The 19,530-nt window shown below is 41.6% G+C and overlaps 1 protein-coding gene and 1 long non-coding RNA gene across 3 annotated transcripts in view; one reads left to right on the plus strand and one right to left on the minus strand.

Moving 5' to 3' along the window:
* Nucleotides 1-19,530, plus strand: part of LOC117947508 — a 1,113,976-nt gene that overhangs the window by 510,699 nt on the left and 583,747 nt on the right. The window lies entirely within an intron of this gene.
* The window catches only part of nkain4 (sodium/potassium transporting ATPase interacting 4), a 47,473-nt gene that overhangs the window by 27,927 nt on the left and 16 nt on the right, over nt 1-19,530 (minus strand). For both annotated transcript variants that reach the window (XM_034876477.1, XM_034876476.1), the window contains exons 1-2: nt 19,213-19,530; nt 534-671 (exon numbers count right to left, since the gene is read on the minus strand). The exon at nt 19,213-19,530 is cut by the window's right edge. In XM_034876477.1, the coding sequence (XP_034732368.1) occupies nt 534-671; nt 19,213-19,266 (192 nt within the window). In that variant the 5' untranslated portion in view covers nt 19,267-19,530. The remainder of the gene's footprint in view (nt 1-533; nt 672-19,212) is intronic.

Below are 19,530 nucleotides of genomic sequence, written 5' to 3' on the forward strand. Positions count from 1 at the left end.
CTACATCTCCCCGGTCTCTCTTTATTTACTCTCTTTTCCTGTCATTAACATTGCCATCTGTGCTGCTTCTAATGCTGCTCGCAATAGGGTTTTAATGTCTACAGTGTTTTGGTATAAGATGAAAACTGAAGTGCATAAAAGCACATTTAGGAAGCTTCCCAGTGGCGCTTTTCTAACAAAAGGAATGAAACAGCGGGCGTCACATGCTTTGCACTGTGTTTCAAAGAATGACCTTCTGTGTCCAAAAACTCAATGCTGAGTATAAATCTGATGAGCTCCTTAGCCCCCCCCCCCCTTTAATTAGCCCTAATTACCATGGGATTAGAGTGATTTGAGGGTGTCGCACAATGCACAAGAGATTGCAGCACACTTTGCAATTAAAGAGGAAAGGCAACAACATGTCCAATCAAATGAACAGGCCTGATGACTGATGCAAAGTAAAGTGACACTGCTTAACAAAAACCCTGAGGAACAGGATTAAGGGACAGACTGTAAAGAGTTTCACATGCACTTATACTCAGTCATGTACTCACCACCACAATGTAGCGTGGACGGTACTGGATGGTGCCAAAAAGGCCGAGGATGACCATGATGATGTGGAAGAAATTGGCAAGGATTGGTGCCCACTGGTAACCCAAGAAGTCAAAGACCTGTCTTTCTAATGCCAACACCTAGAGAGTGAGATAAAAGAAAAAGAAAGAGACAAATGTTATCAGGTTGGTTATCAGGTTGGCAATGTTCGGGAAACAAACTGTTACTTTGGCTTTGGGGTTGCCAAAGTAACAGTCTGTGTCCCTGCATTAGAAAAAATGGCAGCCTACAGACACACACTGGCAACTTGGCCATGTACCGCTCAAAGTTTATAAAGGACAATATCCATTCACCTCACGGCAATTGTCCAACAATCCTACATTGAGCAAGCAGACATGAACAGCTTGAGTGTTCAGCCTCCGACTGTGGGAGCGCCAGAGGTGAAGACTGGAAGTTTTGTAAGATAAACAATGACAGATTTATCGATTCAGCCCCTGCTGAGCTAAAGAGGCGCTCACTATTTCCAACCTTCCTGCCAACGGCCTCCAGGAATGAGAATGCTCTGGGAACTTTACGGGAGGTGAGGGCCTCCTTTAATAATACCACTGCAGTGAGCTTAGGCGCTTATTGACGTACGTGCTTTTCAAACAATGCACATTCACATGCACATGCATAAGCAAAGTTAAACCCTCAACAATGAAAAGACAAATTCAAAGGTTAATAATAAAAGGTTTACCCTCTTCACTACTACACACACCGCAGTTTTAGGCCAATTCCTTTTACATTGATTCATTTATGATGTCCTTTTTTTATCTCCCTTCCCCCCTACCTGAGCTCTTGGTGTGTGCAACAGCAAAAAATTAAAAATAAACGAGCATTTCGGAAAGCTTTTAGACTGGGAGCCCCTATTTGCATCAACTCAATTAGCATACCATTTCGGGGTAAGTATGGTGGGTGGGTGGGGGGGATTAGAATTCTATCGCCAAACCAATCCCATTCTCTGTGCGTGTGTGCTTGTGTGTCTCAAGCAACGATGTGTTTCGCTGTGTGTCGACATGTCATTTCCAGCCAAGCGCTTGAAGATGGATGAGGGAGAAGGGAATCTCGTCTCTGCCGCAATGATAGGAACGCATCATCGAGCACGCACACACACACACACACACACACACACACACACACACACACACACACACACCAACACACACACACAGAGACACAGACACACACAGATGTGGCTGCTTTTCCTAATGTAATGGAAATGTTACCAGCAACCCGATGAGACATTGTGACAGGCAGGGGAGGGAGATGATCAAATACTGAGTGATAATTAAAAATGAACACTCCTTTGCACATAGGACAAGGGCAATAACCCCACAGAAAGGTGAGAAGCAACAGAGGTCACAGTGAGTGAACTGTGACCTGCACCAAGTATAATGATAGCAAAGTCAAGAAATAGCTCTGAAGATAAAGCCTTCACTCTAAAGGAAGGAGGAAAAAATTAGATAATGAATAACCGCTTGGAAACTAAATTATGATGGATAGGGAGAATCTTATGGAAAAAACATGGCACAAAAACAGATAAATAGAGAGATGAGAGAAAATGCGGAGAAAATCACAAACGACATATGTTAATGTAGAACGACTGAGCTCCCTCCCTTCCTAATAACCCCCTCTCTATCCCCTGGATAAGAGTCAAAAGGGTGATACATCTTCTGTTCAGCTCTGGGTCATGGCTAGAGAGCTCAATAAAACTCATGCAGGAGGACATCAGTAAAGATGAGGTGCAGTTAAATATGTTGGGGGAGCTTAGAGGACGGACCCTTAAGAATTGACATTTTGGGAAGTCATTATTCAGCTTTGGCTTTTTAGGACAAACAGAGAATATTTTATGAAGAGATACGACATAGGGCGTAATGTTGATGAGACTCAAATCCAATGTCCTGTTCCAATCGAATTCAAAGGACAAATATGTGAGAAAGGCAACTTTATACCTGATAAATGATATTAATGAGCAAATACTTAATCAATCTTCACCTGATAACAGGTGAAGATTGATTAAGTAAGCAACCATCTGTGACTCCAACACATAAAGGGGGGGGGGGGGGGAATATATTTGACCTCTTCTGTCCATTTGTCAAGTCAAAGTTTGTAAATTTGTAGCTCCCTCCACACAATCAGAATCAGAATCAGATAGGTTTCAGAATGTCCTCTGGTAATCCCTGGTGGGGATCCAACAGCTCTGCAAAATGTGTTAAACAGCTTTTATTCTATTTGGCTGGATAAACGCAAAAAGCTTTGGGGTCTTATCTTATTTTATTTTTTTCATTGCAATAATGAAAAGCCTAATAGAATAAAGATATTTGAATTTGTAAGGAAGCTGATTTACACCTTTTCTATCTTTGTCTACTTCCCCTTTTTTGTTGAACACCACGCTGCTCACTGGTATTCTAACATTCACACAAACGCCCACTATGCCCTATGCACACATGTGGACTGCTGACCCAGCCAGCCAAGGGCAATACTCAGGCTAATGAGCATTAAACCTTCATCTATCCAACACACATACTTTAGATTCTTTGATGTTAATTCATTACACACAGCCACGGACCCTTTCCCTGAAATATTTCCACCAGTCGTTGAATTAAAGAAGTGTATCGGCATGATGATACATGTGTGTACAGTATGTATGTGTGCCTGCTCCACCGAGATGCTGCAGCAAGCCTCATGTTCACTGCTAACTCAATAATCCACCAAGATGACAACAATCAATCAAGAATAGAAAGGCCTCGGACCACCCAGACACACACACACACACACACACATGTACACACACACACACGCATACACACACACAATTAGCCCACAATTCATAGGAAGCGGGTTACTGGAGAGTGGGGTAGAATTTGATCAAAAGATACTAGAACACTCTTCCAGGAATAGAGAGCCGGCTACACAACGACCCGTAAAAGCCTCCAACTGACCGCCTGCGAGCACAAATGACTCCCTCTAGGGTGACGGAATCTCTTAGTGTGTATTTTGGTTTTGGGTGTGTATATGTGGAGAAGTATGTTGCCCACACATACCATCCCTCCCACCATAAGTACTAAACAATTACGGGGTGGGTATGACAGCGAGATGCAACAAACCCCTCACCTCCACTACCGCCAATCCTTTGGTTGCTCCATCATCTTCTTGCAGTTTTTTTATCCCTCTAAACCCTGAATTATCCCGTCTTTCAGCCACGTGAGACCAGATTATTTACAAGGATCGTCAACCCTAACTGCTGTTAGATGATGTTAGCTAGTGTGTATTCGCTCAGTTTCTAGAGGTGTGCACACAAGGAGACACAAACTTATGGATAAAGAACACACAAGTGGACACAGCCTTACACTATAATCCCTCGTCTCCTCAAAAGAACATCAAGTTCCCAAAACATTTCAGTCATCACCACATGCCACTAAGAAGAAGAGATGGAAGTAAGCCACACATGAGAGTGATGAGAGGATCAGAGTGAACGTGTCTGAGAGGGAAAACACGTTTGAGTTGCATTAGTTGATAGCTAATTAAGATGTGCGTGTGTGCTCGAGATAAGTGGCTGAAATGCATGAAAAACAGTTTAGTACTTTGCCTAAGCTCCCAACTGGGATTTCAAGCAGAGATGTGACCGTTTATGATTAATAACTCACCTGTGTTGTCACAAGTTAGTGACATGCAGTAGTATCATACACAATTCTGATGAGGTGTTGGACCTGATGACACTTCCCCAGAGTGAGAGGAGGGAGACATCAGGTGACCCTCTCATTTTCTCTCCACCTTAACCTCCAGGTACTATAAATCAAATCGGTGTTCCTCTATCTATGCATGTCTTCTGTGATATGTCCTCTGATAATATGTTACTGAATGTGTCATCAGGATATGTGGCTTTGAAGGAGGTAGTCTCTCTGTGTGTGTGTGCCCATTCTGTATGACTTTAGGCTGCATGAGTCAGTCTCTCTGTGTTCAAGCATATAACTCTGACTCACATCGTCAGGCAGAGAGATGACACTGAGGAGGAGATGTGAGGGGTGAATTTCATTTCAATAACTACCATCACGTTATTTCCTGTTTTCATCTCGATGACTAGCTAATGTGTATTGTATTACAATGACATTCATGCACACATTAAAAAACGAGGCCAAGCCTGATAAAGCAATAATATTCAGAGGGACAATTTACATTCAATATACAAATTACCAGTTATGTTTCAAACGTGTTTTGCACTTCAACTGGCAAACGTACTTTACTGCCTCCTGGGAGTCACTGGGAGTGACTACAAGGGCAAAACATGATATATTATAAAACACAGCCAGCATCTGATTTATGGCTTGCATTTTACTTTTTTCTCTTTGCATAGTTTTGACATTGAAATTTCTAAGTAGTAACTCCCATTCCATGAGTGTAGCCCTTTAAATCACTGGTTCCAAATTTGGCTGTTAAAGAAATATTAGAGGTCTACACAGGTTCGCTCGCTCTTAGAACACATGATCTGACCTGGGATCTGAGTCCAAATTATACTTAATTATACTCTAGTCAGGAGGTTGTTTAGGGTCTTGTTATATATATATATATATATATATATATATATATATATATATATATATATATATATACACTACCGGTCAAAAGTTTGGGGTCCCTCACAAAATTCCATTGGACTACATTATAGACAGAATCCCAGCTGAGATCAGTTGCCTTGTTTTTTTAACCCGGGCAGCAGTTTCCAGATTACATTATGTGCTTACATAATTGCGAAAGGGTTGTTTAATGTTCTCTTAGTTAGTTTTTTAAAATAATATCAGATTAGTAAACAAAATGAGCATTTGGAACATTGGATGAATGGTTGCTGATTATGGGAAATGTAGGTATTGCATTAAAGATAAGCCACCCACCCAGATCAGCTGGTATCCTGTCTATAATCGAGTGAAATGGAAATTTGTAAGTGACCCCAAACTTTTGACCGGTAGTGTATATATATATATGGTGAAGATTTATGCCATTGAATAACAATTCTGTTTTTTGGAATTGGATGTCAAACTGGTTAGAAAATTGTTATGTTCTCTGTATCTAAAAATCATTAGAACATTGTTATGTTATCTGTATCTAACTACTAGTTTCATTGTTTACATCATTTACTATCTAATGGGGTTCTTTTTTTAGTACCACCTCAGTCGAGGTTCTAAGCGAGCTGAGGCGATACCAAAAGGTGACGCGAAAGCCTGCAGACTACTGATTGGTCGGAGAGACTCGTCACTAATCACTGCGTCATTATTGCTAGCGACAGACGGGGGTGTCCCGTTGCGTTTAAGTAGTTAATCCAGCTGTGTTTTTTGTTGTCTCCAGCAACTTTTGAAAGTAAATGTCTCTTCTGGCGTTGGCAACTTCCACATGCTGCAAGAATCAAAAACAAGACACCTTCAACGCTGTGCGTGTGTGTGTGTGTCGCGTTAGGTCACGGCAGTTTCCTGCTATGACGACCAGCCACGCTCGCCTGAGGTGGTAGGGTATTAATCTACAATGCAAAAAGGAGCACGGGGCATCGCAGTCGAGACGAGCCAGGCCATGCCAAGCCGAGCCGAGCAAAGCAGGTACCATTTAATGCAAAAACACCATAACTGGGACATTTTGGGAACAATTGGAGAGGATTGCTGTAGACAAAAGTACACACAGCTGTACACTGGTATGTATATAACTCCTGTTACCGTATTGTGAGAACAGTTAACTTAATTTAATATTGAACGTGAAATTTTCTTCTGTGAGGTGTAAATGTTCCACCCAAACAAGTTACTTCCAGATACTGTTTTGCAAAGCCACCATCCGGAGCTTAGCACCACCCAAAACAATTGTGATTGGTTTACAGAAATGTAAACAACCAAGAGTGTTTTTTTTCTCCCATCCCAGGATGTATTTGTGGAGTAGACATACCTTACTCCACAACAGTGTGAAGTAAGGTCTGGCCCTGCAAGACTACTGTCAGTATAACTGTTCCACTCCAAATCTAAATCAAGCGAAAGACACAAAGACAATCCATGAATCAGAGGCTGGCAGGGTTGTATTTTCTAAATGTGCCATGCTTTGCCCTGGCTTGTCTTTACTCCGTGACTCTCAGCAGGCAGTAAAGTACTTCTCAAAAACTTTCTCCAATCCAATTTTTCACCTCTCGCCTGGGTAAAGTCATTATACTCTGGTGCCTGCCTGGTCCTTATGTAACTAATGGTGCCAATCTCAGCATGTGTAATGGGGGGTATATGTGTGTGTGTGTGTGTGTGTGGCTTTCATTGGGTGCATGCAGGGTTGGATAAATAGATAGCCCTTGGTGGTGCCTGGTCTAGCAGAGCATAGACAGGGATTAAGAGGTAGGGTGCCTTCATAAGCCACTTTCTTCTTCACAGTTTGAAATATAGTCTGCACAGAGAAACACACAGCAGCCAGTCTCTTTGTACTTCACTAAGTACCGCTGGTTTTAGGTCGCAGTACTAAACAGACACTGAGTAAAGTGCTCACTGCAGCTCTGTTTTTTTTGCAAAGTGGCCATTGAAAGCCTATGAATCAAAGAGCTCTGTATTTAAGATGCAGTATGTTAAACTTATAGTGCTTAATAACATGCTAATCTCTCAGTGCTATTGGGAACACAAATCCGTCCCACGGAAAATAACATGATAAAAGCGAATGCTTTGAACTGAGTTTCCCTCTGGACACTGGCAAAGTACTTTAAACATTTGAGTTTTGTGCTGTAATTTTCTCTCTGTTACTGTTGCTCACTTTAAGATTAAGCTATACTCAACTCCTCGGTTGGACTAGACCACAATCATTTTCTGTTTACTTCAATGCTGTTGAGGGCAGGTGAGTTTAGTTCATCTGAGCTTTTAGTTGAATGAAGCCCCTTCTTTGTATAGAGTCCATGGTCAGACCCGTTGAGAATTGCCCTGTCTGGTATCCCAACTGGTCGTGTTAGTGGTTACAGTTCTCCCACTCTAAGACACTACTCACCTCCTTTCTGTCTCTGCATCTGCTACCTGGTTTCCTCAGCCCACATCTCATCTCCCTTGCTTTTTTTACATTCACTTTCTTATCTTTGAAAGATGTTCTTCCCCTCTTTTATGTGTGCATTACATAAGATTCCCCTGAGAAAAGAGTAAAGATACAATACAGACATTCACCGTGGTCATCGTGGGCCTAAGCCTGGGTGCTTGGCAAACTAGATTTCACAATTTCACGAGAATATATGCACCGTATGTATCCGTGGCTGCCTGGATTAGTTTTATACTGCAATGTGTAAAGTTTACATATTTTTTTTAATCTGCGAGAGAAAGAAAACAAGTACATTTTCCTTTTACTGCATTGCTAAAAAAAGACAGGCCTTTGTCACAGAAAATGTATTTTGACATGACACTGAAGAAAAACAGGTGTAAATTATAACATTATTTTTATTATTATTATTATGTTGAATTATTTTTAGCAGCTTCGGTTTCAGGGCCCTGGTAAAGTGCATGTTGGTTCACTGTCAGTTAACAGGGACACTTAAATAGAACAGAGCCATTTGCCTGTGCTTTAACTACCAGGACAAGTCAAAATGTCTGCTAGGAAAAAAAGGTATACTGAGTTCCAAAATACTTAGAGAGAGGAAAACAAAAACAGTATCAGGGATCGTGACAGCTCAGCAAAAAACATCTTTATATTTATATTCAGTATATTATTGCAACTAGCCGACCACAGTCGTAACATTCATTTAATTTCAAATTAAAATAAGAGATTATATTAAATTTAAATAACCCCTTAATTAAATATTTAAGTGTCCCTATGTGTTACGTAATTAGGACTCGTCAGCACCTACTACCCGTATAAACAGTGTTGATTAGAGGATGAAGCTCAGAAGAGAAAGACGACATTGTGTAATAGAGCATTCCATGAATTCCGACAAAGGAAACATTAAGTCTTGTTACCAAGTTAGTCATAGCTAATCTTTTGCTAGAAGAAACATAACAGTTCTTAACCTGTAACACGTCTAAACTGCTTTCATGATCTCTTTCTCAATTAAAGCGGCCTGCACAAATCTCACTAGACAGCATTTTAAGGATTTTAGCCAAAAAATCAAATAAACTGACTTGATGATGCAAAGTTCATTGAGATGTGACCCAAATTCGTACACTGTGACAGAAAACATCCTTTCTCACACGGCTGGTATCTCTTGTTAAACGCTTATCTCACTCAGTCTGTCTTCCTGCCTTCATCTCTCTTCCTCCACTTTGCCGTCAGCCAACATTTCTTTTGAGATTATCTGAAAAGGTGGCAGCAACGCTTGGATTATTAGAGGCTAGTTTAGATTTTGCTGCATCAACTTGAAGAGGAATGCAGCAGCACTGACTGTTATGATTTCAGTCTCAACCTGAGGGATTAATGTCCCTTGTGAGGTTTTGTCTTCTTTTCTTATAGCTCCTTGTAAAGTCCTTGTTTGTTGTGGGGGTGTCATATAGAAAATTAGGGATGAGACCGCAGACTGCATCACACACAGATATTTTGATTTCTCACGGAAGACAACATAGGAAAAGCAGGACAAGAATAAAGCCATTAATAAACCTCAAACACACTCACAATAGACAGGATGGAATGGAAAGTGATGAAATGAGAGCAGCCTAAACCAGCCAATCTTTTCTCTTCTTCTGCCTCCCCATGTCCCAGATCTAACAAAAACTGTTTAGGTTTCGCCCCAATTAACAAGTAGGCAATTTAGCTGCGACAGAGGAAATTCTCATCAGGAATACGCAGTCAAGAACGGCAAACACCTGTCAGCAGTTCATACCCTCCAGCTCTACTTTCCATAAGGGAGTCAGTAATGTGGCTCTTTTCATCATAATACCATCACTCTTAATCTTTTATCCTCCAGTAGAGGACGTTACGCCGTGTGCATCCCTGCTGTCCGACCGTGTGATCCCACAACACAATTACAGCAAAAACATCGGTAAAGTCATCAACCGCTTGTAAAACAAGGACTTAATGCCAGATAGCAGTGGGGGTATTTGAGTTAGATGAATATGCTTTGCAGCCATTCAACTGAATGTGATCTGTCAAGATAGTCATCCCAGTTGTGGTGCTCCCAAAGCAATTTATTCTATGCTACACTATAACAAATGACAGTGCTGGAATAGTTGGAATAGAAAGAGAGAAATGGGCTTGCAAAAAGTTGTAGTTTTATCTCCATTTTAGCTCAATATTGCAGTGTCATTGATATGGAGCACACACAGGCACACACACACACATGCCTCTGCATGGATAGGTAAATGTGCACACTCTCACATTTGCCAGCCCAAGGATTTCACTATAACCACATAATTAATGGTCTGTTAAATTGAAGACATTAAAATGGTGAACAGTTGTAAAAATGGCCACCAGGGACAAGGAGGAGATGGTTTTTCCGAGTACACATATTATTATTAACCAACATGCACGCAGCTAGGGCAGTGACTCCCAACTCTCGGGACGGTCTAGAAACAACAAGAAAGTCACCACCTCTTCTCAATTAGCATAAAACCTGGCTGCTGTAGTCCGTTTTGGACAAGCAAAGTCATTCAAAAGTATAAAATAAGCACAATTAAGATAGAGTTAGTCCCAAGTAAACGACTCAGCTGTATCTGACTGGTTGCTATGTTGCATTTTGGGTGGGTCGTATTTTGTGGTGAGGTTATAGGCTGTGTATGTGAAGAGAGCTATCTTTAGAGTGACAGTTGTCGTGAGAGCAGGATGTGTACCGAGCCTTGTGTTGTATTCAGCCCCCCCGACCCCCACCCCCCACCCCCCACCACCCACCACCCAGAGGTCCTTTATAGCAATCGTCTCTCTCCTCAGCACGCTGCTTCAGATTTGCATGATACATTCCCATGTCTTTTTGACATGTTGGTTTTGATCTCATGCGGGCTCTTCGACATTTTATTGTATACATAAAGGTTTCCGTGGTAACAGTGCACAAGAAAGGAGGGAGGGAGATGCAGATTAAAAACGAAAAAAGGGAGAAAAAGGAAAGCTAAACATAGAGATCTCAGGTCTGCGGGGTCATGCACATAATTGGCCCCGAGTGAGAGGTCGAGACACCACCCATCCCCCCCTTTTTTCTCTCTCTATTTTTCTCCACCTTTCTATCCTCATCCCCCTAAATCTCCAGTGGCTCTGCCCCCGCTGATAAATCAGCTGGTAATCAATAATTCAAACGTTTTCCCAACAGGGGCATAAAATGTGAAAGAAGATGGGGGGAATAAAGGCAAAGGGAGATAAGACAAAGCCTTGTTGTGTTTTAACAAAGCACACACTTTAGGGGCGGAGCATGAACATTCATTTATACATTCAAGCAGTGCCTCTCATCACTAAGTACCCAGGCTGCATTAGGCGCTCAGGTGAGAGGATGACACAGTGGAGGGAGCTCCAAGTTCTGAGCTGTGAATTTGAATATATTATGCAGTCACCTTGCCTTTGTGACCTACAACACATATAAACACATTCTCTTAAACACTGTAGGCTGTTGTTTAATCAACTTGTTTTTGATGGGGCTGCTACTATGGCGAAGGAAGACCTGTCAGGGTCCGCTCTTCTGAGGATGAGCGCTGCTCAGGCATAGCATTCAACACAGTCTAGGTCAAGACCACAATCAGCGCTGAACACCAGGGGTCCATTTGACAGCACAAGCACAGCACTCACATACTGTACTTAATTATCTCGACCTGCGTGACCTGCCAAAATGAAAAGAATAAGGGCCCAGAGACAATGTAAGACAGGGTTAAGACCTTCATTTCGGAAATCACACAAACTACTGAAGTTTCTGTGGCCCACGGTCACAGTCTGTCCTCCATTTCCCACTTCTACAATGTCTCTAGTAAGAAAGTAAATATGCCACCACATGAACCCTCCTTTAAAAGGACCCAAAAATTGAAACATGTACTTTCTTTTAAGATTAGTTGATTTTTATGTATTGAACGAAAAAGTCTTAAAAGTCAGGGAGTCCTTTTTCATAGTGTTTGACTGCCTTTCCCTATTGTTTGAACTAGAGCTTTTGATCAATGGTCATGCAATTCTAATTGTCTGAACAGCAACTTGTATTGAATTAATCTAATTGGGTCCGAAAGACAAGTTACAGAATTTTAATTAATGGCTATGTCCGTCCAAATTCTAAGCTGCTTAGCCATTTAAGCCAGAAAGACTTTAGCAGGCTTGCCAACATGATGCAAACTGCTGAGACGGTGCCTTGGGGACCTGGAGTTATATACAGTATTTGGCTGCCATTCTAGGAAAAAAGTTGGCCCTAATCTATTCAACATGAATTTCATTGCTTTGTTTTACTTTATGTCCTGACTTAGACTAGCGTGTGGATTTATTTACTTTCCTTTACTGTAGTAAATGTAGGCTATGGTGATGCCAAGCTTCTCTTAGTAATGTTAGTCATCATAAAGGTAGTATACTGTACATCCAACCAGCAGTTTTACCCCTAAATTCTACATAATAATGTAATTCTTATCCGAAATTTGATGATTATATTTTAAATATTTAAACTGTAATGACCTGTTTGAATTAAACACAACCGTCTATAAGAGTAACAGACTGTTTAAGTAGTTTTCCATGTGCTCAAGCATGAGAACTTCTTATAATTTCACCATCAGCTTGACCTACTGCATGTCCTATTGACCTATCAGTAAATTACGGTAATAAAAATAAATGTCAATGTCACAACACCATAGCATCTAACAAGCAGTGTGTAGAAGTATTTGGGGTTCTGTGCAGTACATTACTCTAAGTATCTGGGTTTTGCTCTAATATATTAATTACAAATGTCATTAGTTGCTGAGATTGCCCTTGCATTTTATTGCCAAGAAGGCTTGTGAGGCTACTTTAGGCTCAAACTTGGCTTCACAGTGTGGAAGAATGCTCGCTGGGTTCCAGATAATGGACAATGAGTTGCCTCAGGCTTAGTGGTGTAGATTACAAACTCCACTCTCAGTCCACTTCTGACAAATTCAGTCATCAGTGTGTATGCTATAATGATAACTGTCTTCAAAATGACTAAGCACATACTGGTACAGCTCCATTTACATCTAGTAGTTAAAAATAAATTAACTAAGAAGCCAACAAATAAATTGCTGCTGACATCTGTTGGCATTCGGGGAGTATATGTAGTTTATGGGGAGCCCATCAACGTCCAGCAAGCTGTTTCTAACACACAGACACCACATTTTGTATCTACGTGGATAATTCAGATAGGGATGATATCTTGAAACAATGGAACACGCATCTGTACCTGTTTTAATTAATGGGGATAGATATTTGTATGCCTTTATGTATATAAGCATGAATGCATGTCTGTTTTGTATGTTTACTTTATACCATTTTTGGGAGTCAGTATATGTATTTATGTTTGTGTGTTTGCTTTGTACCCCTCTTGTAATGTGTTACGTGTACTTTTATTTTTCATCTGGACCTTGATTCTGTAAAATACAGTTGAGAATATCTTATTCTGCCGCCATCTGTGCAAGCCAAAGAAAACGTATTGCTTACAATAATATGACTCCCAGTCCAGAAAAGGCCTAATGAGAACCAAATAGCGTGTCCAGAGAGGCAAAGACGAGGGTAAAGAAAGTGAGACAAAGGAGCTGGGGCCATTCACTTCCACTGGCCTATCTCCTCCATCAACCTGGCAGTGCCAAGGAAATACAGTTCATTATCATTGATCACACTGGACGCCACGCTCACACAGACACTCTAAAGAAGTTACACACATACGCTCAACAAAACACCAACCAAAAGAGTCACTCTAAACAGATGTCTGCAACATCTGTAACTGATCAAATTGAAATCTTCTTGCTCTTGCCAAGAACAGCTTTCATATTTCACTAGTTACCAGGTTTTGATGTATCACTTTAGCTGTGAAGACAGAACAGGATTACACAGTAGCTCTGCTGCTGGACTGATGGCATACAATGTTTTATGGCTATGCAGTAATTATTCTGAATTATTCTTAATTACAGCTGTGTGATGCATTAATATCAAATCTATGGGCCAAGACCTTGTGTATGTGTGTCTGTACACATGCTCATGTAGATTGGTGAGGTGAGAGAGACAGTATGTTGAGAGACATCCAGCATCTCTACTGTTGACAATATCAGTCTAGTGTCATTAAAGAAGTGGGCATGGTTAGGAGATGGCCAGGGTCAGACTGACACATGACATGTGGACACTGATTTAACCCAGAACTGCTGGTGTGTGGGACCGATTCAGTGAGGGATTCGTTCAGAGAAGAAAGAAAGAGAAGAAAAAAAAGGAGAAGATGAAGGCTTCAAGCGGCAAGACACATGAAAGCTGCAAACTACACGCTGAAAGAAAGACACTATTTGAAACACTGTTTTGTTTTCCCCACAGCAGAAAAGAACTAAATATTTACACAATGAAATTTTTAATAAACAATCATCGGTTATGTGGATATAATGACCAAGTGGGTCAAGTCAAATAATAGAACAGTCAGGTGAGTTCAGAAAATTACTTAACTTTTTTGGAATGCAGCCTTCAAAACTGGGACAAAACAACACTTATGCCCTGTTACGATATTACAATATCCAAAATCTTAGACAATATCTATCACAATATCAACATAATAGATATATTGCCCAGCTCTAAATATAACTTTTAAAACCTGGACTACAAAGAGAAGGACAAAGGATGCTGGAAAGCAAACCAGGAGCAGAGGTTGTTCCCGACTACGTTGTCATCGAAGCCAGCAGCCATTACAACCGCGAACTGAGACACTGTCTGGGTGAGTCAGTTAACATATAAGACAATATATTTAGTGTTAAGAGCTGGGTTAGCCTTAAGCAGCTGTGTTTCTTTGTTGTACAAGCCCAGGAAATTTGAATGTTACTGCTTCCATAAAGCCAATGAGTTAGCAATAAAGGTAGAGGGAATAAAACTGTCTAAATCTTGGTTAGATAGTGGTAGATTACATGATGCCTGCCAACGGATAATCTCATGCATTTTAGCGCTAACACTCTTCAGGAGGAGGCGCTCTGCATCTCCGCTAAAACTTTCTTGAAAGCACTTTGGTTGAACTTGGTCTTCTCCTCTGAAGCCTTTACTACAAAAATGGTATATTCTCCAGCTATGTCATCAAAAGAGAACAGAAAAAGTGGGCAGTGTGATGCAAGACATTACACATACATACTCACATAGCACTTATGGGTAGTATGACTTAGTTTTTAAGGGTTAGGATGAGATAAAAACTCGCGGATCTCTGCTTCCTCTGTACTATGGATCACTTCACTAAAAGCTCTACTACTACTATATGGGTAAAAAACAAAGCCATTCACTGTGACAACATGGTCACTTTTTTTTCTTCTCATTGCTTTTGATCAAAGAAAATGCCTTCCAGCGCTTTCCTTCATTTATCTCCTCTTGTCAAAAATGACAAAGCTGCACTTCTTTCCATCATACAAAGGATGTAATCTTTACCCAACACAAGACCTACTCACATACAGTATAACTCACAGGTCAGAATGAGCAGCTGTGTCTGTGTGTGAAGAGGCGTAAATTAAATAGTGTCTGTGTCTCTGTGAGGTTGGATCTGTCAGTCAGTGTTTCCTTTATGTTGATTTGTAGTGGCGGCCCGCCACGGTAACATTTCTGACGCCATGGTATCAGAAACAGGGCCGACGCACAATGTGGTCGCGTTTGCCTTTTAATTGTCCCATGGCATGAAAATGTCCCTTTATGAGGTTTTTTAACTTAAGTCTGAGTTCCCCCAGCCTGCCTATGGTCCCCCAGTGGCTAGAACTGGTTATAGGTGTAAACCGAGCCCTGGGCATTTTGCTCTGCCTTTGAGAAAATGAAAGCTCAGGTGGGCCCATCTGGAATCTTGTACCTTATGAGGTCATAAGGGGCAAGGTTATCTCCTCTTTCTCTGTTTTGCCCACCCGGAAAATTTGGCCCACCCATGAGAGACAGACAACATGGCTTTCAAACGAGCAAAGTGGCAGTTGGTCAAGGCCACACCCCCAGGCTCCACCTTGCATCCCCCCCTCGCCTCCTCAAAAGCTACAGACTCAGAAATTGCACACACTAAGGAAAGCTCATTGTGGGTTAGGGTTAGTGGCTGTAATTTTGCGCCAAGGCTGAATTTTGGGAAAGAGACTTCAGATACGGTATTAGGGGACCACTAAGGCCTATATGAAAGCATCCATAGAGAACCATGTCACAGGATCTTTAAATTATCCTGCCGACATAATGCACCCCGCCGTTGGCTACCGCTCACATTGCGATTTAACAACAAGTAGAACTATTCAGAGGTAATTGGGCCTGTCCAGTTTAACTCCACATACTGTTGTGTTGATGTAGTTGACTATTAAACAAACAGCTCCACCAAAAACGTCACCGCGGTGGGTCCGTTCTAATTGGACAACGTTCAACTGGTCAGTTTTGTCAGCTCATCATCCTGATGTCAAACATCTGGAAAAATTAACATTGTAAGTGAGTCAGTGTAATATAATGATGTAGTCATTTGGGTTTTAGTTTCCCCCTATGAAGAATTAGAACAGCTGTAGAAGTCAAGTGCCATATATTTCTTCAGAAAATACAGTTTAATCACAACTGAAAATATGCCTCATTGTGTGTGAATAGAGGTGAATAAATTTGTTGTTCAGACAGACCTTCCCCCACTGCTAAAAATAATCCCAAGGGAAACACTGTCGTCAGTGCTGCCACTGCCGTTATGGCCAGACATTTTCAGGGTCAATGTTCAGTTCTGAAGTCCTTACCCTCGTTCAGTGTGATTGTGTGTAGAGCTGGGCAATATATACATATTATATTATATCGATATTGGGATATGAGACAAGATAGCGTCTTACATTTTGGATATTGTAATATGGCATAAATGTGGTCTTTTTCTGGTTTTAAAGGCTGCATCACCGTAAAGTTAAGTCATTTTCTGGACTCGCCAGACTATTGTAAGTGTTCTATTATTTGCTTATATCCACTTAGTCATTATATCCACATTTCTGATGATTATTCATTATTATGATCGATCAGGGTATTTGGTAAAAATATTGTGATATTTGATTTCCTCCTCATCGCCCAGCCTTAATTGTGTGTGTATGTTGGGTGTGCGACTGTGCGTGTCCCCGTCTGCCCTTTTTCCGCAAAACCACCATGTCCAAAAACGGGGCCTCCTTCATCAATCACACAGTGTCCACGGTGCTGCATTAACCATCACTCCGAACAATGTCCCTCCTCATGGCCTGACGCTGACATTCACAATACGTCGACCGGTCCCGGTAACTGACCAATCGAAACACTTCCACGCCAGGTCAGGTTTAGGTCAACACTTCAAACAACCAACCCGTTGAGACAAAAACGAGCTTGCCTGTGTCTCGGAGTATAAACAAATCATTAGACAGACAGGGCTTCCTGCCAACGTTCCTGCCATTCTCTGGGGCTGATAGGGGTTCTGACAACGATCCAGCCCTACTGTCTGGACTAGTTAGGCTGCCGAGGGAAGAGGGAACATTGACGTTTCGATCAATACAGGCTCATTATCTGTTGCCGTCTTTCCCAGAGAGATGAGTCCCACCGCTCGGCCTGTTGATGAGGAAAGCGCACCACAATTCAATTAGGGGATGGCCGAGATGCCAAAAGAGGTTTGATCAAAGCACTATGCCTGGCTAATTAGCACACACAGCGGTTCACAAGCGCTATTTTTACATCTAAGGAGCAGAGTATGTTGTTTTGTTAATGGTAGTTTTACCCTGTAATGGACTGGGAATAACCTGGCTCATTGTCAATGCATAGGTTTCAGCCAGGGGAGAGAGAGAGCCCCTTGTGCTGCTCCACACCCATGCACACATGTATATTAATGACACAAGCACACGTATGCACATATGCGCACATAAACACACATGGCTACAACCTGACAGCCTTTCCAAAGGTCACACAGGGTTTACTGCAACCCCAATTTACGGGTTAACCTCATCAGAAGTGTGCAGGTGTGTACGCGTGCGAGTGTGTTTTTCTGCAGACAGGAAGTGTCAGGTCCTCCAGAAATAGTGCCAGGGGAAAATAAAGGTGTATCCAGGAGTCTTCGGGGACTTTTTAGGCAGCATGCTGACAGCTTTATAAACCTCTTAACAAATGGTCAACCTCCTCCTCCTCTCTAATGAGGCAAAGAGGTCCGAAGTCTGGGAAGGGAAAACAGGTGTGTCCCTCAGTTCACAGCCCTCCTTGTTTCTGTTTTAGTGTCAGAGAGGGAGGAGTGATTTTAATATGGGAGCAACACCAAAGCCATATAGATGCAAGCAGACTTTCTACCTATGTAGAAGTTCCCTATTCCTCACCATTTAATGAATTTAGAGATGAAACCTGTCAGGTTCACAGGCACAAATACACATCAGCACTCCATCAATTTGGAACATAAAGTGTGGAAAGGTCAGCAAGATACTAAAACAAAGGTGTTAAAAAGTAATTCTGTTTCTCTTTTCTTTTTTTTAAACAGTTAGGGCTGATACCAACTGCCACGTCCATCTCCTCCAATTAAATGCGTTCCTTTTGTTATGTGTTCCCTTTGTTTTTTTTATTCTCTCACGCATGATACACTATATCAGAACCTTCTCATCTCACTCTTTGTCTGGGGAAGATTTTGTTGCTCCCTTAGCTGTAAAAAGCGACATTTACTTGGAGGCTTAATGTTGTGAGCAAGCTCAGTTTTAATACCACCATAAATAACATTGTCACACCCTGTCAAGTAATCTGTACTCCGGGATAGTGGCAAAGGCAAGTTGGCCTTTGTGTCAATGGGAAAGCATCATCTGAGACTCACGGCTACCATCAGTAAAATGTCACAGCCCACACTTCACTGATCAGAAACTGAAAAGCTGTGGCTCAACACTCTCCAACAAACAGCTGGTTTGAGTTCTTGATGAACAAATTCTTTCAATCTTAAGATCAAAGAAGATATTTATGTGTTAGCAGATATCTTAGATATTTTACATTGAGAGGTGGCAATGCTCTGGATGTTAATCTGAAATACAGACACAGTCAGTCAGAACTACATGATGGTAACTTCAGGTAAGAGTCTGTATTTGAGTAAAAGGTCATCATATAATATTCACAAGAGCAAATCCATACATTAGTTGATGCACTGTCATCCTCTATCCTACAGTATAGTAGTATAGTATAGGACCCTTTTACTGCTGCCAATCGCTGGCTTCCTAACACCAAAAGCACCATATGGATTATGTCACAAATTAATTTCCTCAAGATTAAGTAAATAAAGAAACACTCCTGCTTAAAATCGGGCCAAAAACACAACATCCACATGTCCAACATGATGATTTCAATTAAAACACGAATTCAACAAAAGCGCAGGGTGTGTAAGAGAAAACATGAAAACGTGGTAGCCTACCTGTAGTCAGCTCCAAAACTTTTAGCATGTATCTTACTGACATTCCTAAAACATGTCCTGTTAATCAGCTGTTCGCATGTGATAGGCTTACAGCCCAGTTTAAAAAAAAAACAGATCCCATTCCATCCATCATAAAGTATCATTCTAAAGAATATTACAGTAACGCTGTAAGTAGGCCTATGCTAGAGTAAAAACTTGTACAACAAGTAGAGTGTGGGTCAACTCACCAACTGTAGAGTGCAAATGAAGATGAGTGTGCATCGTCCGCTGCAGCAGCCCATTGTGTCAGCGGTGAAAACGTGACCGATCCGGGAGAAAAGGACTTGGAAACGGGTCGAAGGAGCTCTCAACGTGCCGACCAGACTCAGTCCTGATCCAAGCACCGGCGTCCCATTCTCCTCTGCTGCTCTTTTGCTGAGCCAACCACCCCCCCCCACAGCAGGATTGCCCTGGCTGCTCCGGCTCTGTCTGTTTGCCTCCGCTCCTGCCGGCCGGTCGCACTTGAGGTGACTGGCTGGGTGGGTGGGTGGGAGCCGGTGTGTATG

Source organism: Etheostoma cragini, chromosome 7 (assembly GCF_013103735.1).
Source record: "Etheostoma cragini isolate CJK2018 chromosome 7, CSU_Ecrag_1.0, whole genome shotgun sequence".
NCBI lineage: Eukaryota > Metazoa > Chordata > Actinopteri > Perciformes > Percidae > Etheostoma > Etheostoma cragini.